At 39.4% G+C, this 23546-nt stretch overlaps 1 protein-coding gene across 2 annotated transcripts in view; it reads right to left on the bottom strand.

The window, feature by feature from the left end:
• Window positions 1-23546, bottom strand: part of KCNH1 (potassium voltage-gated channel subfamily H member 1) — a 465858-nt gene that overhangs the window by 328706 nt on the left and 113606 nt on the right. Inside the window, exon 6 of one of the 2 annotated variants that reach the window (XM_003273031.4) lies at window positions 15350-15823. In XM_003273031.4, coding sequence (XP_003273079.1) covers window positions 15350-15823 — 474 coding nt within the window. The remainder of the gene's footprint in view (window positions 1-15349; window positions 15824-23546) is intronic. The other variant, XM_003273030.4, reaches the window with a different exon arrangement.

Here is a 23546-nt window from a genome sequence, read left to right as displayed (position 1 = left end):
TCAGAAAAAAATATCCAGAGGGAAGCATGGGAAGAGAAAAGGTTAAAAAATACAAGCGACTGTAAGATAGACACAGGGGATAGAGTGCAAAGAGTCAACCGGTGTGTCCTTGGAATTCCGGAGCAAAGAGAAAGTCAAGTTACAAGGAGATAAAGTTATAAAGAGATAGTAGCAGAAAATTCTCCAAAACTGATCCCGGCAGAAAATGAACCTTCCCACTACACCAGGGGTCAGCCAAATTTGGCCAGTGGCCTGTTTCGGTATGACTTGCGAGCCAAGAATTTTTTTTTTTTTTTACATCATTAAAGGGTCATGAAAGAAGAAGGGGAGAAGAAAGGAGGAGAGACCACATGTGGCACACACAGCCTAAAGGAGCAAATTATTTGCCCCTTTACAGAAAAGTTTTGCTGACACCTGAACCACAGATGTAAGGATTCCTGCAAACCCCATATGCTCCTCTAGATCTACCCTTTGCTTGGTATCTCAGATCACCAAAGAGGAGAACTAAGAGAAGTCTGAAAGGAGAAGAAAGGACAATGAGATTAGGGTATTTATTTCCCCAGCTGCCTCCAACAAGTCACCATAGGATGCCTGCATCCCTTGACCAAAATAAAAATTCCTATAAAGTAACTTTCTTCACACTATCTCTCTGCTTCTACTATTAGTAAAAGCTCCCCTTCCCTTTCGTGTTAGGGGTGATAAAGCCCGTAACTCTAATCCTGATCCAGGCTTCTGGTGTTACTAGCTCCCAGGTCTGCATTATCCCTTGATGTTTCATTGTATCTTGCCCAATGCATTAATTATCTATTATCTACAAGGTCTGACAGATGGTGGCCATATCTAGGTACACATAATAAAACTACTAGAAGAGATGAAAGAAGGAGGAAGAGGAGGAGAAAGGAAGAAAGAGAATAAATCTTAAAAGCACCAGAGAAAAAGAATTCCTATGATGGACAACAATTAAACCAAGAGCTAAATTATCAAAAGAAATAATATAAGTCTGATGAATTATGGAAAAATATATCCAAATTACCAAAAGAAAATAATTAGCAATCATGAATCCAATCACACTAGTGCAAATGTCTTTCAAGAATTAAAATGAAATAAATGTATTTTCAGACAAAAAAAATATGAGAATTGGTCACCAGCAGACTAAACAAATGCTAAACGGTGTTCTTCAAGCAGAAAGAAAAATTTACCAGATGGAAGGTAGAAGATGATTGAAGGGATGAAGAACAATGAAAGAGGAAATAGATATAAGTATCGATGCATAAGACAACAATGAAGATACATATAGTATATATATACTTGAAAATAATAACATATAAGTAAAGAAGGCAAAAGAGTTTAAAGCATTCTAAAATCCTTGCAATATCTAGGAAGGGGTACAAGTACAAATTTATAATAGAATTGTATTTTTCAGAGTGCCCACCCAAAGTGTAGTAAAATAATATAGAAAGTTAACAGACCGGTGAATAATACAAAATAATCAATCCCAAAAGAAGATAAAAGAGGAGAGGAGAAAAAGAGAGAAGGCGAGACAACCAAGAGCAAATAGCAAGACAGAAGACAGAAACTAAGATATCACAACTAAGATATCACATCAAATGTAATAAAGGCGATGAATTAAATCCTTCAAATTAAAGGCAAGTGTGTCAGAGTGGATTTAAAAAATAGGCTTCTTAGAAGAGATATATCTAAAATACAAGAATATAGCAAGGTTTATGTTAAGGGATAGAAAAATATACCATGTAAACACTAAAAACAAATCAAAGCTGGTGTTGCTCTATTAACATCACACAAAGTAGACTTTAAAGAAAAATTATTACTAGATAGACACACTTCACAATGTTAAGGTTCAAATTAGCAGAAAGATTAAAAATTCTAAAATTCTAAAATAAAAGTTGTTTCTTTGGAAACATTTAATAATAAAGTTAGTAAATTGGCAATACTGATTGTAGAGGGGGAAGAAAGAGGGAATAAGGGAGATAATGAAGATGAGCAAATATAATCAGTATGAGGAATGAAAAAAACAAAACAGCATCACTACATATCTTACAGACATTAAAAGATAAAGTGACATTATTTATGAACAATTGTATATCAGTAACTCTGAAACTTTAAGTACAATAGAAATATTTCTATTGTACTTACAATATAGCTTACAGAAATTATACAATATAGCTTACAAATTCAGCTTACGGAAACTGACTCCAGAAGTAACAGAAAATTTGAATGGATCTTTGATTATTTAAATAATTAAATCCAAAATGGAAAATTCCAAGCCCAGATTGCCTCAGTTGGTGAATTCTTCCAAATATTTAAAGGAGAAATAAAAATGTCAAATTTCATTACAAAACTACATTGATTAACACAATGTGATATTGGTGTGGTAACATACAAACAAATCAGTGAAAAAGAATTGAGTCCTGAAAAAGATCCAGGCCTATAAAGACACTAATTAAGTGAAAGACTGAACTGAAGACAAGTGAAGAAAGGATGGCATTTTCAAATAAATGATACTAGGTCAACTGGATACCCATCTGAGGAAAAAATAAAACTTGATCTCTATTTCATAGCATACACGATAATCAGTCTAAGTGGATTTCAGATCTAAATGTGAATGGAAAACAATAAAACTAGCAGAAGATGATATGGGAAAATATCTTGAACTTGAGAGTACAAAATTTAAACAAGACACAAAAGCACATAAATGAAAAATTGATATATTGCTCTAAATTAAGAACTTTTGCTCATCAAAATGTGTCCTAAAAAGAGAAAATATGAAAAACACACAGTAGGGAAAAAAATATTTACAGCACATATAACCCATAAAGGGTTCATATCCAGACTATAGAAAGAACTTCTACAAATCAATTTTTTAATAAAAAATGTATTATGTGTAGAAAAGGAGACCACACAAGCGCTTCATAAAAGAGAGTAACCAAAGATACTCACTCCCGGCAAAAATTTATGAAACAATGCTAAACCTCTTTAGTCATTCAAAAAATATATATCAAAACTAGAATGAGAAACAACTAAAAACTCATTGGATTAGGTAGAATTAAGCAAACTGGAAACATCAGTGTTGGCAAGTGGAAAGTCTCATGTATTGCAACCACTTTGTGCAAAGCACTCAATGCAATCACTTTGGACAGCTGTTTGGCAGTATTTACTAAACAATACACATACACGTATAGCCCAGCAATTCTACTCTTTCTAACAGAAATCAGGGTTCTAAGAGTATGAATAATATTCATTTAAAAAACAACCTAAATGAACATAACAGTAGATTGGATTAACAAATTGAAGTATATTCATACAAGAGATTACAAACAATAACAATGAACTAACTACTGATGGACTCAAAAGCATTCCTGAATCTCTCAAAAGCAGTACGGAACAAAATGAGATAACATAAAAGAATGCATCATTGTCCTATTTAATTTATATGAAGATCAGAAATAGGCAAAATAAAAACACTAGTGTTAGAAATCAGGTTGCTCTGGGGGAGAAGGAAGGGAGAAGTGACTAGGAGCGATGAGGGATGTCTGGGGAGCTGGTTATATTCTATTTCTTGACCTGGATGATGGCTACATAGATGCTTGCTTTGTTGGAATTCATCAAAAAGCATGTTTCTGTTTTCAACACTTTAAAAGAAATAATCAGAAATGTGACACAAATTTATATACAAAGACATACTGTTTCATTATTATGATTAAAAAGTTAAAAAAAGGAAATAACCTAAATGCCAAATTTTGATATATCCATACAATGAACTACTGTATAATCATTTAAGTTTCTGCTATAAAAGAATTTTTAATGTTATAAAAAGGGAAAATCTATCGTTGAGATAATAAAATGGACAACTCACTACATACAATGTAATACCATTTTAATAAAATATACAAACATATATATGCTTTATATATGAAGAAAAAAAAGACAGACAATATAAGCCAAAATGTTAACAAGATAAAATCATGGGCAATCCTTATTTCTTTATTTCTACATCTATAATTTCTAAATTTTTTTAAAGGTAACATGAAAAACTGAAATGAAAAATTGGAATTAAAAAATTCTTTTTGTAAAGATTATCCAGAGGCTAACAGTAAGTCTGTCTTCACTTGGAAGCACATCCCTGAGGCACGATATTTCACCCATAAAGTCTAAAGCACTCTTCCTTGTAAGTTAACATTTATAGACTCCAGAGCTAAATATTGCACGATAACATAAGAAATCATAAGATGTCTGCATGGCTCTGACAGACTCCCGATCATTGTTCTCTTCTATCAGAGCCGGATCACAGAGCTCCTGTTGCCCTTTCAATAGAGTTTAACTGGGTTAAGAGCTTCATGAACAACAAGCTTCCTCCTTTGCTGCAACTTTCTCTTCCAGCGGCTTCTATAACTTCCAGTGTCATTTTCCTACCTCTGAGTATGTGCCATTGCCTACATTTAGATGCATGAGGAAGAAGAAAAACTAATAAAATGATCTCAAAGTTCTCAGAATCTATTGTTTATAAAGAAACCAAATTACACATATTAGATGGCTACTCTCATCCATTAAGATGGCTATATACAGAAAATAACAAGTCTTAGCAAGGATGTGGAAAAAAGGGAACCCTTGAGCACTGTTGGTGGGAATGTAAAATGGTGCAGCTGCTATGCAAAACAGTATAGTAGTTCCCTAAAAAACTAAAAATAGAATTATCATATGACTCAGCAATTCTACTTCTAGATATATACCCAAAAGAATTAAAAGCAGAGACTTGAACAGAGATATTTGTACTCCAGTGTTCATAGCAACATTATTCATAATCGCCAAAAGTAGAAGCAACTCATATCCACTGATGGGTAAACGGATAAACAAAATGTATATATACACACAATGAAATATTATTCATCCTTAAAAAGGAAGCAAATTCTGACACAACATGAATAAACCTTGATGACATTATGCTAAGTGAAATAAGCCAGTTACAAAAGGACAAATATGGTAGAATTCCAATTATGAGGTACCTATGTTTTCAAGAGAAGAACTGCACAGCTGAGCCAGGCCCAAATTTCAACAGAATAATTATGCAACAAAACGTTTATTTTATTAAACCGCTAAGTTTTAGGGTGGTTTCTTACGCAGCATTATACAACTGAAACAATTAATACTACACCCCAGTAAAAGTGAGCAAGCTACTGACACACTCAATATGGTTGATGCTTGCAGCCATTGTGCTGAGAGAAGCCAGGTACAAAAGATTACACACTGAATCATTCCACTTATCTGTACTTCAAGAATAGGTAAAACTAATCTATGGCGATAGAAGTCAGAATAATGGTTATTTCAGCGGAGGGTAGTCTAGGATAAAACAGAGGAGAACCTTCTAGGGTGCTGGAGAAATCCGATGTTTTAATCTAAGTAGTGGTTATGTGCAAGTATACATTTGTAAAAATTCACTAAGCTGTATACTTTAATGTATTTTTATCACACTTAACTGTATATATTTTGTACCTCAATTTTTTAAAGTTTCAAAAAATTCTACTGGAAGGAGATTAGCTATAACAAAGCCTACATCAGATTATGATTAGTGCTATGAAAAAAGTAAAAGGATATAAATTTGTAGTAGGGTTCTCAGGGAAAGCCACTCTAATCATGTAATGTTGAGCAAACACCTCAATGAAGTGAGAGGAAAGGCCATTTAGGGGAAGAATATTCCAGGCAGAGGGAACAGCAAGTACCCCAAGGCCAGCAAGAGGCCATGACACCTGAAACAGAATAAGGCAGCCAAGGGACAGACTATGGAGTGCCTGATAGGCCACCATTGTGGATTTTATTGTGTGAGATGAGAGGCTACTAGGTCTAACGCTGCCAACATGGAGAATAAGATGAGAACTGAGATCTGACCATTGGATTTGGCTACATGGACATCACTGGCACCTTTGACAAGAACAGTTACAGTTTCAATAGAGTGACAAGGTTGAAAACCTGGTCAGAATAAGTGCAAGAAAGAGAAGAGAAAAAGCAGAAACAACAAGTACAGACAACTCTTTCTAGGAGTCTTTCAGTAAAAGAAGCAGGAAAATGGGGCAGCAGCTGGGGTATGTGGAGAGAGCTTTATAAAGAAGGGAAATATTCCTTGATCATATGAGAAAGGAAACAAGTGAGGAGTGGGCAAGAGGAAATGAATTCAGCACAGAACCTGACCCACAAGAAGGAGGGAAACAGAGTATGTGGGGTTGGTGCAGGCTACAAAGTGGATTTAGTTATGGGAGTACATGTAAGTTCTTTTCTTTTCTTTTTTGAGATAGAGTCACGCTCTGTCACCCAGGGTGGAGTGCAGTGGCGCAATCTTGGCTCTCTGCAACCTCCACCTCCCGGGTTCAAGCAATTCTCCTGCCTCAGCCTTCTGAGTAGCTGGGACTAGAGGTGCCTGCCACCATGCCCGGTTAATTTTTGTATTTTCAGTAGAGACCGAGTTTCACTATATTGGCCAGGCTGGTCTGGAACTCCTGACCTCAGGTGACCAGCTCGCCTCAGCCTCCCAAAGTGCTGGGATTGCAGGCATGGGCCACTGTGCCCAGCCAAGTTCTCTTTTTATCACTCCTCTTTTGTCAATGGATAAGAAGCAAGAGGATCAGGGGAGAGTACAAGCTGGGTGTTGTCAGTCTGAGGAGAGAGGAGAAGCTATGAAGGTTTGCCTTGTTGGAGAACACAGCCTGGGAAAATTCAGGGGGAATTCCACGTGAGCTGAAGTGAATCTGCACAATGAGGGAGTTCTCCACTCACATTCTCCGGTCACATTCAGGGACTGGGGCACAGCCTAGAGGAGGCAGAAAATAGTCCAAGTGGGGTGGGGGTTTGGCCAGGTATTAGGACTGAGGGTCAGAGGAACAGGAGTTGGGGAATGGGGTTCAGTGCACTAGTGGAGGTGACAGCCTAATTACAGTAGGTTCAAGAAATGGGAGGAGGGAAAGCAGGGACATGTTATTTCCCTAACTCATTCTCACCACTGCTTCCTAGGTACACCTTCAAAAACAAAAATCAGATGAGATCCCCCCCTAATGGAAGCCCATGATGGCTTCTTTGTGCCCACATGATAAACTGTAAACTCTTGGCAAGACTCTAGGATTCTTTATCACTGGACTCGGCCTTCTTCCCTCCCCCAGTGCTAACTCTGATTTGGGCACAACGAATGTCTTGCTCATCCCTTATAGCACAGCCCTTTGCACATGTTCTTTCCTCTCCCAGAAATGTCCTACTTCCTCCTTACCAGACTAAACCTAGTCATCTCTGCCAGGAAGCTTCCCTGGATTCTCCCACAAGGCTAAGTGCTCCCTGTTGTAGGCTGTAACACCTTGAAATGACCCTTAGAATGCCCCTCACATTCTTTGCCAAGGTCTATTATCTGTGGCCCCTACTAGACCAGGGGCTCCTTGGGGAGTTGTATCCCTATCCCCTGTCATCTAAGTCAATTACATTTCTTTGAAGAAGGACCAACCTGAAAGAGGAGCCAAGAAAAGTTGGTGGGGAATTAAAAGAGAAGTAGAACTTGGATTGACCAGAGAGGATCCTGGGAGAGAAGGATGGTGAGTCAACAGAGGGGAGTCAGACATAGCAGCTGAGTGAGTGTATTCTGCTCCCCAGTGCTAAACTCTTTTTTTTTTTTATTCATACTTTAAGCTCTAGGATACACGTGCAGAACATGCAGGTTTGTTACATAGGTATACACGTGCCATAGTGGTTTGCTGCACCCATCAACCCATCATCTACATTAGGTATTTCTCCTAATGCTATCCCTCCCCTACCCCCAAAACCCCCAACGGGCCCTGGTGTGTGATGTTCCCCTCTGTGTCCATGTGTTTTCATTGTTCATCCCACTTATGAGTGAGAACATGCAGTGTTTGGTTTTCCAAACAGTGTTTGGTTTTCCTGTGTCAGTTTGCTGAGAATGACGGTTTCCAGCTTCATCCATGTCCCTGCAAAAGACATGAACTCATCCTTTTTTATGGCTGCATAGTATTCCATGGTGTATATGTGCCACATTTTCTTTATCCAGTCTATCAGTGATGGGCATTTGGGTTGGTTGCAAGTCTTTACTATTGTGAACAGTGCTGCAATAAACATATGTGTGCATGTATCTTTATAGTAGAATGATGTATAATTCTTTGGGTACATACCCAGTAATGGGATTGCTGGGTCAAATAGTATTTCTGGTTCTAGATCCTTGAGGAATTGCCATGAGGAATCTTCTACAATGGTTGAACTCTTGCATTGCCTCAGAGAGATTTGTTTTTAGGTTTTACATTTTTTTTAACTCTAGAATCACAGTTTCACAGTTAATCACTGCTTCCTGGAAGCCATGCAGGATCGAATTCCTGCTGTTAGAAATGCTCCCCTAGCCACTCCCCAGCTCCCACACATACACACCCCAGGCAGGATGACTCGGGTGCCTGTGCAGGGCACAGCACCTACAGCCCAGTCTTCCATGTGAAGCCTCTGCTTTAACAAGAGGCATGTCTCCTCCACAATCCTTCACTCACTGTGAGCACAAGTCAGGAGGAAGGCTGATAAAATAAATCAAAGGAAAAGTTCTAGACAACGTTTCCAGCATGGGGGCAGCGGCAGCATCACAAACATCACTGAAAACAGACTCAGCCCCTGGCCACTACTGGCAAGTCACACTCATCAAAAGAGAAACGCACTCATCCGCAGCACTTCCTGCTGCTAACAAGACACAGGAGTGAAAACTACTGTGTGTCTGATGTTGACCTCTTTTTTCCAAAATAATTGGATAGAAGAAATACTCAGCATAAACATGAAAGATAGAAATGCCAAGGAAAAAAGAATGAAATATGAGGACACTATGGTACAACTTAGTTTTTCTGTCCATTTTACTATCAGACATAATGACTTGTGAGAAATGATGCTTTCACCCAGGTGCTACCACAGGCTGGTAAGACTGGCCAGCCTGCATCCTGGGGTCTCACCTCCTCTCCACCCTCCAATCAAACCCACAGAAGAAGGAAATCCCAGAACAAGACCTGTGCTGATCAGAATTGAAATCGCCAGTGCTATAGAGTGATGATTTTTAATTGCTATTGCTACATAAATCATGCTACATCCATACAATAAGATACTATTCTGCAATTTTAAAAAAGTTATCATGAAAAAAAATGGAAGAACCCTATATGCATGTTGCTAAGTGAAAGAAACCAATCTGAGAGACTACAGGCTGTGTGATTCCTATGTTATGACATTCTGAAAATGCAAAACTATAAAGAGATCAGTGGTTGCTAGGAATTGGGGTAGGGGGATGAATACATGGAGCACAGGGGATGTTTAAGGCACTGAAACTTCTCTATATGATACTGTAATGGTTGATATGCATCATTACACACTTGTCCAAACCCATAGAATATGTAATCCAAAGAGTGAACCCTCATGTAAACTATAGGCTATATGCTATATGAACTTTGGCTAACAATAATGTATTAATATTGGCTCATCAATGATGACAAGTGTACCACAGTAATGCAAAATGTTAATAGAGAGGAAACTGTGTGCAAGGAGGGGAGGGTGGTCTCTGTACATCCCACTGCATTTTTCTATAAACTAAAACAGCTCTAAAAAATAAAGTCTACTAATTTAAAAAAACCAAATTGCTATGATGAGCCACAAGGACTGCCTATACAGTATTGTTAGAACTCAAAGGGGAAGAAAAGCCCTGGTCATCTCATGACTTTCACCTGACAGCCTCCCACCTGCTTCCAGCTGGACAGCAAGAGGAGTCACCTGTGTGAAAACCGAAATGTCAGCCATCTACCTAAAAAGAACCACAGGTAAGGACAGCCATAAATTAACAGGATAAGCAATGAACGTTGGTCCAACTTGCTTTCAGCAGCAGTAATAAGGAAAGCCTGGAAGAGCAGGGAATAGTCAGCCTAGAAGAACATAGAGGTGAGGCCATTCACCCGGGAGAGATAAGCAGGGTAGGCAATGAGACCTTGGAGTTGGTGCTGACCTCCACCCTCACCATCCATCCCCACACACCTGCACCAGTGACCTCAGGTTAGGTTCACACAGGCTGACCACTCAAACCTCTCACCCCTCAGCTGTGAGAAAGGCCCACGAAAATGAGGGGAACAGCACGGGCCACGCCAGGGAATGATTCAGAGAAAGGGCCCCAGGTACTGAAATGCATAGCTTGATTCCCTCGGCTTCCAGATTCTCTGATGAGACAGCATGGCCTGAAGGAGAAAGCACAAGCCCAGGAGTCAGGAGACTAGAGTCCGGTTTCACTACCTCAAAACAGCTGCCATCAGGCAAAAGGACAAACTGTCCCTTTCATCTGCAAAACCTGGATAATATCTGCTCTCAAGCCACAGAAGGTTAGAGCTGGGATGGGCTCATCACACAGGTGAGGCAAACCAAGTTGAGGGCAATGAAGTTACTTTCACAAGGTTGCACAGCTGGGTGACAAAGTCCCTCTTGGGTAACAAATTGCCATCCTCCCAGTTCAGAGGATCCTAACTGCCACACAGAGTTAGGATAAAGGTGAGTGTGTTTTGGAAAGTTAAAATCACAAGATAAAGAAAACTTGTCATGCTGTTATCTTTTCATTGGCACATTTTGCTCCTGTTCTGCTAGAAGGTGAGTATCTCCCATGAGTGTGAGCTCTTAGCAAGTGTCAGCTGCATCACTGGCACTAGCTGGTTGTGCTGCTGTCTGAGGTTACAGAGCCAGGGACAGAAAAAAGCTCTTGGCCACCTTCAGGCTCCAGGGCATCAGCATTGTCACCTGGGAGATAACAGCCCCCTTTTCCCCTTTGCATTTTGACACTTCAATAGCAGTAAGCAATGAGTTTCCTAGGGAGAGTGAATCTGTTTGGTCAGTAATAATTCAATCTCTAACACACGAAGCACACTAGCCCAACAATCCACTCAGCACTTGAAAGAGACTTATTTAGCTTCTGCTTTGACATACCCATTCCAAGCTTTAGTTCGCTGTTTCCAGACCTTTTGTCCTCCAAACATTTTAACTAATGTGCAAACATATTCTCAAACGGCCTCCAAAACAGATTATTACCAACAGACCAGAGAATGACGCAAATGTAGCCCATCTACATAAGTGAAACAAGTTTAGCCAAAGGGATCACTTGTGCGGCTTAAATCATGGAGATGGGCTATATCCACAGGGCTGAATTCATAATTGCAGGCTTCAACAATTTACCCCAGCTCTTTTTTGACCCAGGCTTTGGGTGGCTCCAATCTTTTCACTTCAAGAACTCCCCACCCCCACTGCACATATACACACAGATGACAAAGCCAACACAGCTCACATCCTTCTTTGGTGGTCTCCACTGGCACACAAGTCCACTGGCATAATTTTGAGAACACCAAAAATCATTCAGCTAGCTCCACATGTATTTTTTATGAGAAATGAGTCAATAATTTGTTTCTCTGCACACTCCCCCAGAGAAAGAACCTAGAGCACAAGGAGCTGTAATCTTAGATTCGTAACTCCACAGCAGATCACAGGTGAGAAGACAGCATGTGGTGAATAGGAAGCCGCTAGGCCGTTAATCAGAATTCTCCAACCCAGCGGGTTTTCCTTCAGCCTGATCTGGGTTCAAAAGATGGGGTGCCCTTCATGGGCTCTCCAACATCCTCTAACCAACATCAGCCATTCATTCTCACTAATTTAATGGTGTCGTTTCACTAAAGGACTATGCCTGGGAAACTGCTGGGTCTGTCCCTTGGCAAGCATCTTTAACTGCCCGTGTCATCCCCAGCACAGATGCCTTGGGGAAAATGTAGCTGCCCACCTCCATCTACCACCACCAGACCCCGTGTCCAACTTCTCCACCACATTCAGCCAAGCCAAGGAGTGAGCCACACACATCAGAAACTTCCTGGTCAGTTTTGACCCAACTGTCCTTCATTAAGTGTTTTGCTCCTATTTTATAAAAATCTGTTGCTATTAGGAATAGAGAAGAGTCAGAAGGGAACTCATTATTACTGTGATTATATGATATGTTATTTCATCTTGAGTGAGTCATTTCCCCTGTCTTTTTTCTTACTTGTGAATTAAGAAGGTTGAACTATAAGACCTCCATGGTCCTGTCAGGCTGTGACCTCAAGTGGGTCTACTTATTACCTGCTAAGTGTTCCCACCCCCCACCTTGTTTTCCTCCCACCCCAATTACAAGAAAGAGGTCAGGGTGCTAGGCCTCTTGTTCTTACAGTAAGCTTCTGGAGGTGAGACTAATGCAGATGAGACTTAGCATTCACCAGACTTTAGCTCTTGGAGCTGGCAGGAAACTCAAATAATCCACCGCCCAAATGCTATGCCTTCAGGCAGGTTTAGTAGTATTATCCCCAAGATGTAGCTAGGAAAACCATGATCCAGAAAGGCTAAATGATATGCACAAGGATCCCAGCTGTTTTAACAGGTGATACCAAGAGAACTAAAAGCCAAATCTTCCCATTCCTCACATTGATCTCCCTCCAACCACCAGAGTTGTTATGAAAGGGCATTATTTGAGGTGTTAGCCAAAGCTTTAAGACAAGTTACCAAATATAAAATTATGTCTTACAGAAGGAAAGAATAGCTGTAGCCCATAATATTTATACTATTATTTATGACCAACAGGTGATAGAGCTTTGATACTAAGCCCTTTACCAATGAGAAAGCTACAGATAACTAACATTTTTCCTATTAATCAATCTATTTCATGAATCTATAAATCAGAAACCACCATCAGGAGTATTTAGAAATAATGACAAAGGAGTTCCAACCCAACATATACAGTTGGTTTGGAACTCTTTCCCAGGGGAGAAGAACTCTGGTCTGTTAACCTACCAGGTAACTGACACATTTTACATATGTGTTTATAGTTCTGCCAATTTTTAATAAGAATCTGTGGAAGCTGGAGAACTGTTCTATTTATCTGCAAAATTTCAGTGCCATTACTCTAAGTAGAAAATGGTTTATTTTAAAAACCAGTGTGTTTCTAAAGCTAAATTTCACTTTCCATATGTGTTTAAGAAGCTCTTTTAGATTCAGATAATGTATTTGAATTACCTAAGCCAAAATGATATTTTCCTAAGAAAAAATTTTCTAAAAATGTGCTCACAGAGAAAAATATGATTCCCAACATGTACTAAAATTCTCATTTGTGGGCCAGGAGTGGTGGCTCACACCTGTAATCCCAGATCTTTGGGAGGCCGAGGTGGGTGGATCACTTGAGGTCAGGAGTTCAAGACCAGCCTGGCCAACATGGTGAAACCCCGTCTCTACTAAAAATACAAAAATTAGCTGGGCACAGTGGCACGTGCCTATAATCCCAGCTACTCGGGAGGCTGAGGCAGGAGAATTGCTTGAACCTGGGAGGCAGAGGTTGTGATGAGCTGAGATCACACCACTATATTCCAGCCTGGGTGACAGAGCAAGACTCTGTCTCAAAAAAAAAAAAAAAAAAAAATTAAAAAAAAAAAATTCTCATTTAAGAACCCCAATATTCATGTTAGGTATGATTCTGCTCTTGTAAATATCAGTCTTGACTCATTTCATCCCCCTACAAAATTCACACAAGCTACCCCAGAGGATTAGTCTTTGGGATTTTAAAGTATTTTAAAACCCACCACACAGATACAAGCATGGGTTGTTCTGAATCTAGAGCATCTGAGCATCCAAATTCTCTCCTTCCAGCTCTACGTTGGCAGTATTTTGTAGGAAGAGCTACCCTTCACTGGAAAGAGAAGTGGTAGTAGTTCTGTTTTCCCAGAGAAAAGCCTGCTGTCCCACCAACCGCTGGTACTGATCTGAAGGCAGAAAGGCATCATTATGCCACCAGTAAAACATGGAGTCACTGGCCAGGTCTTGATATCCCGGCAGAGAGTAAGCTGTTCCTTTCAACGTTCTCAAGCCTGAGTCCTACGAGCCCTTTAGTTTTGAAATGTGTATTGCGCCTCAACTTGTCTTCCTAGATTACCCACACAACCCATCCAGACTGAGACCTTGGGAGCCTCCGTAATCTGAAGCAATGAGGGCCCCGCTGAACAAGGCTGGAGACTTGCCAAATGAACTGCCTTATCTTAATCCATCTGGAATGTCAACTAGGAGTAAGAAAACGGAAGGACAATTCCCATAGAACACAAACTAGATAAGAATCTGACATTTTTCTTTGCAATGACTTGACATCCTCACTGTTTCAAAGAAAATCACCTTAATCAGTCCAGTGGCCCTTCCTGCTACCACATGTCCCAGGCACTCATTCAGAAAATGACTTAGAGCATTTCCTAATTCCAACACATTTACAGAGAATTTAGCTTCCTTTAATTTCATCCATTGCCTGCAGGACTAACAATTTAAAACAGTTGCTATAGTTTGAATGTTTGTTTCCTCCAAACCTCATGTTGAAATTTGAGTCCCAGTGTTGGAAATAGGGCCTAATGGGAGGTGTTTGGGTCATAGGGGTGGATCCCTCTTAAATATATTAATGTCCTTTCTGCGGGAAGTGGGGTGGTAAGTGGATTCTCACTCCATTAGCTCCCACAAAAGTGGGTTGTTACAAAGAGCCTGGCACCTCCACTTCCTGTCTCTCACTTCCTCTTTCACCATCTGATCTCTGGACAAACTGGCTCCCCTCTTCACCTTCCACCATGAGTGACCAGGACCTAAATCTTCCAGCCATCAGAATTTTGATTTATCTTTGTAAGTTACCCTGCCTCAGGTATTTCTCTATAGCAACACAAAATGGACTAAAACAGCAGTATAATCCAAAAACAATACGGCTTCTCTTAACCACAAGCTGGTGCCTGACTACCTCAGCACATGGTTGCCTCCAAACTCATTTTAGCAAAGAAATAACTCATCTCAAAATTTAACAGAAAAAAGGAAAAGCAAACTCTCAGGAAAATGGTATTCCTGTTACCAGGAGTTAATTGGCTATGAAACAGGCAAAAGTCAGCAGCAGATAAAAGAAAAGTCTGCATAACTAGAATAATCAATAGGTAGACATTCAGCAACTATATACTCAATAGAAGACTTGCCAGTGCAGCGGCCATGCATGCCTGCTGCTGCAGGCCCACCATTCCTGAACCAGTGGCTTACATTCCATGTGGAGTAGGAGTAAGCCTTTGGTCTCTTCCACACCCATTCACTGTCATGCAGGGCCTCCAAACCGCCAAAGGATGGGAACAGCAGGCAAGGGTATCTATCAAGCATGCTCCCTCTGTTCTAGACATCAGTCATGCTGTTTCCCACCCATTTAATTATTCTTCTGTTGACCACCCACATTTAATTCAGTTTTAAAGACATGACAACAAGGTCTGAGATTTGAGGGATGTACCTGACTCTCTCTCCCCTCCAGTGGTGGTGGAATCTGATCAGCAAAACCAATCTTCCCTGGATCACCCATAAAGGCACTAACCTCATCCACGTTCTCAAAAGCGTTGATGACATCATATGGCAAACAGGACAGAAGGTCAATCACAAACCACGTCTTCAGGTAGTTCATGCGGATAAGTTTGGGGTCAGAAATCACCTCCCCTGCTGGTCCAACAAAGGTGGTATGAAAATTGAGCACAATATCCACCAAAAAGATAACATCCACGATGCTATCAACAACCAGCCAGGCCACATTGTTCTGCCTGGTTTTGAAGGAGACATTATAAGGGACCAAAATGGCTGTATAGAAGGTCAATATCAAGATGATCCAATCCCACGTGGTCTTAAAAACACAATAATGTAAGATGATGTGAGGGGGAGTCTTTGGTGCCTCTTGCTTGTACTGGGGAAGGATGTCTGAGCCCAGCTGTAGGACCTGTACAGAAAAACATGACCAAGAGAGAACTAAGTTAGGATTTAATTGCAAGTAACTAACCAGTCAGCATCTGTGATTGACAAATCGTCACAATACTCTGGATAAATCGTTAGGTACAATAACAGGTATGAAAGGAGTATGGGAGAATGAAAGTGAACATTATAATAGAAATAATCATAAAGAAACAATTACAAACTACTATTTGGCTGTGAGCCAAGTGTTCTACTAAGCACTTTACACATATTTATTAACTCAATTCGAAATACACCTTTGTTCTATTAGCCAATTATTATTCCATAAATTAGAAACTGGGGCTCAAAAAGATTAAGCAACTTTTTATTCAATAAGTATTAATTGCTCTGATTTCATCCAACAGCTGCAGAATACACATTCTTCTCATCAGCACATGGAACATTCTCCAGGATAGACTATATGTGACATGACAAAACAAGTGTTAACAAATTTTTAAAAATCAAATTCATATCAAGAATCTTTCCTGACCACAGTGGAAGTAAACTAGAAATCAAAACATGTGGAACTTGGGAAACTTTATGAATACATGGAAATTAAACGTGCTCCTGAATGACCAGTGGGTCAATAGAGAAATTAAGAAGGAAATTTTTAAATGTCTTGAAACAAATGAAAATGAAAACATAACATAACAAAAACTTATGGGATACAGCACAAGAAATACTAAGAGGGAAAATTAGAAATAAATGCCTACAACAAAGAAGTAAAAAGATTTTAAATAAACAACCTAACAATGCACCTCAAGGAACTAGAAAAGCAAGAACAAACCAAATCCAAAATTAGAAGAAGGAAAGAAATAATAAAATAAGAGCCAAAATAAATAAAATTGAGACAAAAAATACAAAAGAGCAATGAAATGACAAACTGGGTTTTTAAAAACATAATTTTTAAAAAACCCAAACCTTTAACTAAGAAAAAGAAACTCCCAATAAAATTCAAGATGAAAAAGGAAATATTACAAGAAATACCACACAAATACAAAGGATCATTAGAAGCTATTATGAATAATCATATGCCAACAAATTGGAAAACCTAGAGGAAATGGATAAATTCCTGGACACATACAACCTACCAAGATTGAAACAGGAAGAAATAGAAAACTCTAACAGACCAATAACAAGAAATAAGATTAATTGAATCAGTAATAAAAAAAAAATCTCCCAACAAAGAAAAGCCCAGGACCAGATGGCTTCAATGCTGAATTTTACCAAAGTTTTAAAGAAGAACTAGTACCAGTTATTCTCAAACTATTTTTAAAAATTGAAGGGGAGGGCATTCTTACAAACTCAATCTATGAGGCCAGCATTACCCTGATACCAAAACCAGACAAGGGCAAAACAAAAAAAGAAAACTGCAAGCCAATACTCCTGATGAACCTACACACAAAATCCTCAACAAAACACTAGCAAACTGAATCCAATAGAACATCAAAAAAAAGTATACTCTATAATCAACTGGAATTTATCCAGAGATGCGAGAATGACTCAACATTGCAAATTAACAAACGTGATGCATCACATCAGCAGTAGGGAAAAAAAATTATTATCTCAATAGATGCAGAAAAAGCATTTGATAAAATTTGATATCCCTTCATGATAAAAAAAAAAAACTCAACAAATTAGGTATAGAAGAAATGTACTCAAATGCCTTACATTCACAGCAACCTGCATGAGATTGGAGACTATGATTCTAAGTGAAGTAACTCAGAAATGGAAAACCAAACATCGTATGTCCTCACTCATGAGTGGGGACTAAGCTATGAAGATGCAAAGGCATAAGAATGACAAAACAGACTTTGGGGACTCCGGAGGAAAGGGTGGGAAGGGGGTAAGGGATAAAAGACTACAAATTGGGTTCAGTGTGTACTGCAAACACCCACCTGTTCCTCAATAACCTATGGAAATAAAAAAAATTAAAAATAAAAAAGACGTTACATGACAAATACACAGCTAACATCATACTGAATAGGAAAAAGTTGAAAGCCTTCCCTTTAAGATCTGGAACAAGACAAGAATGCCCATTTTCACCACTGTTATTCAACATAGCACTGAAAGTCCCAGACAGAACAATTAGGCAAGAGAAAGAAATAAAGGGCATCCAAATTGAAAAGGAGGAAGTCAAACTGTCCCTGTTTGCAGACATAATCGTATATTTAGAGAAACATAGACTACACACACACAAACACAAACACAAAACCTGTTAGAACTGATAAACAAATTCACTAAAGTTGCAGGATACAAAAATCAACATACAAAAGTCAGTAGCATTTCCATACACCAATAGCAAACAATCTGAAAATGAAATCAAAGGAGCAATTCTATTATCAATAGCTACAAAAAAAATTAAATGTCTAGGAATAAATCTAACCAAAGAGAAGAAAAATCTCTATAAATAAAGCTATAAAACTCTGATACAATAAATTGAAGAGGACACAAAAATTGGAAAAGTATTCCATGGATTAGGAGAATTAATATTATTACAATGTCCAATTACCCAAAGCAATCTACAGATTCAATGCAATCCCTATTAAAATACCAATGACACTCTTCACAGAAATAGAAAAAATTAATCCTAAAATTTATGTGGAATCACAGAAGACCCAGAATAGCAAAAGCTATCCTGAGCAAAAAGAACAAAACTAGAGGAATCACATTACCTGACTTCAAATTATACTACAGAGTTATAGTAACCAAAACAACAGGGTAGTTGCATAAAAACAGACACATAGACCAATGGAACAGAACAGAGAACCCAGAAATCAATCCATGTATCTACAATGAACTCATTTTCAACAAAGGCCAAGAATATACATTGAGAAAAGGACAGTCTCTTCAACAAATGGTGCTGGGAAAACTGGATATCCATATGCAGAAGAATGAAATTAGACCGCCATCTCTTCTCATATTCAAAAGTCAAATCAAATGGATTAAAAATTTAAATCTAAGACCTCAAACTATAGAATCGCTAAAATAAAACTTTGGGGAAACTCTCCAGGATGTTGGACTGGGCAAAGATTTTTAAGGTAAACCTCAAAAGTACAGGCAACCAAGGCAAAAATAGCCAAATAGGATTATATCAAGCTGAAAAGCTTCTGCACAGCAAAGGAAACAATCAACAGAATGAAGAGACAACCTACAGAATGGGAGAAAATATCTGCAAACTATCCATCTGACAAGGGATTAATATCTAGAATATACAAGGAATTCAACTCAACAGCAAAAATTGAATAATGTGATTTAAAAATGAGGAAGTAATCTGAATAGCTATTTATCAAAAGAACACATACAAATAAATGGCCAACAGGGATATGAAAAAATGCTCAACATTACTAATCATCAGGAAAATGCAAATCAAAATGCAGTGAAATATAATCTCATCCCAGTTAAATGGCTATTATCAAAAAGACAAAAAAGAATGCTGATGGCCAGGCATGGTGGCTCACACCTGTAATCCCAGCACTTTGGGAGGCCGAGGAGGGTGAATCACCTGAGGTCAGGAGTTCAAGACCAGCCTAGCCAACATGGTAAAACCCCATCTCTACTAAAAATACAAAATTAGCTGGGCATGGTGGTGGACACCTGTAATCCCAGCTACTCAGGAGGCTGAGGCAGGAGAAACACTTGCACCCGGGAGGCAGAGGTTGTAGTGGGCCAAGATCATGCCACTGCACTCCAGCCTGGGCGACAGAGCTAGACTCTGTCTCAAAAAAATAAAAATAAATAAATAAATAAATAATGCTGGTGAGGATCCAGATGAAGGGGAATTATTATGTACTTTGGTAGAGATGTAAATTAATATAGCCATTACGCAAAACATATTGAGGTTCTTTGAATAAAAATAGAACTATGATATGATTCAGCAATCCCATTGGTGGGTATATATCCAAAGGAAAGGAAATCAGTATGTCAAAGAGCTATTGGCACTCCCATGTTTATTGCAGCATTATTCACAGTAGCCAAGATATAGAATCAACCTAAGTGTCCATTGACAGATGAATGGAAAAACAAAATATTAATGGATATATATACCCAATAGAATATTATTTGGCCATAAATAAAGAATGAAATCCTGTCATTTGCAGCTCCGTGGATAACCCTGGAGGATATTATGTTAAATAAAATAAGCCAGGCACAGAAGGACAAATACCACATTCCACTCATATATGAGAGCTAAAAAAGCTGACCTCCTAGAAGTAGAGAGTAGAATAGTGGTTACCAGAGGTTGAGAATGGTACAGGAAGAGAGTGTGATAGGGAAGGTTGGTTAATTGATACAAAATTTCAGCTAGAGTAAAAAAACAGGTAAGTATTTAAGGTGATGGATATCCCAACTACCCTGATTTGATTATATAAATTTATCATCCTATCACATGTACCCCCAAAACATGTACATCTAATGTGCATCAATAAAAGTCATTTTTTAAAATTAGTATTTGATAGGAGGAATAAGTGTTCTATAGCACAGTAGAGTGAATAACAATTTACTATATATTTCAAAATGACTAGAAGAGAGGATCTTAAACGTTTCTAGCACAAAGAAATGAAAAATGTTTGAGGTGATGGAGACCTCAATTACCCCAATTTCATCATTACATACTGCATACATGTATCAAAATATCATGTGTAGTCCATAAACATATATAATTATGTATCAATTAAAAATGTTTAAATATATTTATTGCTCTGTGCCCAGAACTGTTCCAGTACTGGACATGCAGCATTGAAGGAAACAGCATAATGCCTGCTCTCATGGAGCTCAGTCTAGCAGACAAATCAAAATCACTTCAAATTGTGATAACCACTAAATAACACTGGGGCAGGCAGAACACTGTGATTTGATAAAATGTGACTTGAGTAAGAGAGGGAAAGTGTTTGAATTGAAACCTGAGTGACAACAAAGAACCAGCCATTTAAGTTTGTATGGAAAAATTATCCTAGGCAGAGGGCGTAACTGGCATAATAACCCTAGGGTGAAATAAGCTTGATATTATCAGGAACAGAAAGAAGTCCAATGTGGCTGAAGCACAGTGAGTGGGAGGAGGCGAGGGAGAAGATGCTAGATGAGCTCTGAAAGGAAAGCGGAAGCTAGACCACACAGGACCCAGTGGGATATCGGGAGGTGTTAGATTTTATTCTATGTACGGCTGGGTGTAACCAGAGGGTTTTAGGTAAAAGAATAATAATCTGATGCATGTTTCTAAAAGATCACCCTGGCTGCTTTGTAGATAATGAGTTGGGACAAAGGATTGAGGGAAGAACAGAATCAGGGTACTTGTTATAACAGAGAAAAAGATGAGATGATAGAGAAAAGCAGTCCAATTTTGTACATATTAATATTTCTGCAGTATAGCCAGCTGGACTTGCTGATGGCGAGAAAGAAAAGAAAAAAAAAAACAGCAAGGAAGAGTACCAACTACTACATTCCATGAGCCCAGCATGCTGGCTGGCCCAAAGTAGGCACTACAGGACTGTTTTTAAGTGAATGAGTGAACTCTAAGGTCCTATCTAGCAAGAGATGGTGACAGGATCACAAAACAGATCTAACTAGATTCAAAACACATGCTGTTCCACATCATGGTTATATTTCCCTGAGTAATTTAGGCTTTTAAGGAAGCAGACTTAGTGCAGGAAGAAGTCCAGAGAAGGTTGGCTCCAGGAGAGAATCACCAATGGGTTTCATCCTCATTAGTCAAAGGCAACAAGCTGTGCCTTCTCATACCAAGCCAAGCTGGAAGGGACTCCCAGCTGCTCCTCTGTGCCACTTGCAGGTTCTTATAAATCTCTAGGTAAAACTCCCTCTTGTGTCATGGGAACTTCTTGATACCCCTAGAGGTTGAAGACCCTTTAGTAAAGGTAAGATTAGCCGAATACCCGTTTCCCCTATGGTTGACGCCAGCCCTTAAAAGGGGGCAAAGGAAAGCCAGAAATCCAGTGTCAGTGTGCACCTTTGGGTAGAGGAACACTTTCCACCCCTCTTACCAATGCACTCCTCCCTACTATGCTTGAGATTTTAATTTCTCTCTCCATGAAAAGGAAATTACCTGAGTGTGATTAAGGAAGCTTGGATTCTGAGACCTCAGCAACAAAGAAGTTTGGCCTTTAAGAATTGTCAGGAAAAGCTGAGTGTTGAGAGAAGCTGAGGCAGAGCTTGCATAATGTGAAAGAGTCTTGGAACATGTCCAGGGTCCAGGGTCTAAAACCCCTCATGGCCTTTGGAACACCAAGCTCTGTGTTAAAGGGTGGAAGGCTACCCTGATGCACCATAATCTAAGCCCGGGACATAAAACCCCTCCTGGCTTGGGTAGAATCCATGGCTCAGGGCATAAAACCTCTCCTGACCTCTGGCATGTGTCTAGACTTGCTGGCTCCTTGCTTCTAGCCCTCCCAGCCTCCTAGATCGATTGTGTCTTAGAATTGGCCATATAAATGTTAAACCATCAAAGCTGTAAATCATGTGCTTAATGCAATGCCCCCTTTCAACCCCACATTCTTGCCACCTGTATCTTTGTTTGATCACCAATAAATATTCTGGGCTTCTAGAGTTCAGGGCCTTTGCAGCCTCCATAACTAGCATTGGCCCCCTGGACCCACTTCCTCTGTCAAACTGTCTTTTCTCATTCCTTTGACTCTGCTGGACTTCATCACCCTCATGACCTGGTATTGGGTCTGATCACCCCAACAAGAATACAGCAAATAAATGAACCGAATAAGATTTCCATTTCTGGAAAGATAAAGTAGACATATTTTTCCCTATTCCTCCCTCTAAGTGCAACTAAAAGCCTTGGTCGTTACATCTAAAACAAATATAAGATGACTCTGAAAGGTGGAGAAAAGAAAGCAAACTGGCTAGGAATGACACAGTGGTGAGCTCTCTGAGTTTTCTTTTTGCCTCATGTATTCCTGACTTGGAGCTGAAGAAGCCAGCAACCTGGAAACTCCAAGGAGTATAGACAAAAAAAAAAGCCTATTCTTTCCAGCCAAAAGGAGTGGAAAATGGGCAGCCTCAAAAGACAGAAAGCTGTTAGATAATAACCACTCTACTACAACCACATAGCACAGAAAAATTGTGTGCCCCCACCCCGCCTCAGCTAAGCCAGCAGGGCCTACTAGAAAGCCTAGACTTCCCCTTTCTTGAAGCTGTAATGAAGCACCCAATCTCCCATCTCCTCTCCTACTGAGATATTCCAGCCAGAAAAGGCCCAGTAAGGAGCATGGACTTCCACACAATGCCACCTCTACCAACAGTAATGAGGTACCCCTTTCCCTCCTCAATGGGATGGTCAGAGGAAGCCTAGTGGAGAGTTGGGATTTCCACTACTGCCCAGCAGTCAGGAGGTCACCTCCATCCCCCACAGCCCAGAGAGGTATCCATGTAAGCTTAGTGAGGAGCTGGAATTCCTGTCTCTACCCAGCAGTAACAAGGAGGAGCACCCCACTCAGGTGTCAGTGAGGCTGAGTGGGAAATCTGTATGTTTACCCCAACCTGGCAAAAGTGAGAGGATGCCTACCTCTTCTTCTGCCATATAAATATTAAACCTAAAATTCAAAATTTAAATAAGATCCAGAGACTACCCAAATGCCAAACTTTCAATAAAAAATTCATTCATTATACCAAGAACCAGGAAGACATCAAATGGAATGAAAAACAGGTAATCAATAAATGCCAACACCAAAATTATATATCAGAAATATCAG

The sequence above is a fragment of the Nomascus leucogenys genome, chromosome 5 (assembly GCF_006542625.1).
Source record: "Nomascus leucogenys isolate Asia chromosome 5, Asia_NLE_v1, whole genome shotgun sequence".
In the NCBI taxonomy this organism is placed as follows: domain Eukaryota; kingdom Metazoa; phylum Chordata; class Mammalia; order Primates; family Hylobatidae; genus Nomascus; species Nomascus leucogenys.
Note: the sequence above shows the minus strand (reverse complement) of the source record. Positions and strands in the feature narration are given on the sequence as shown.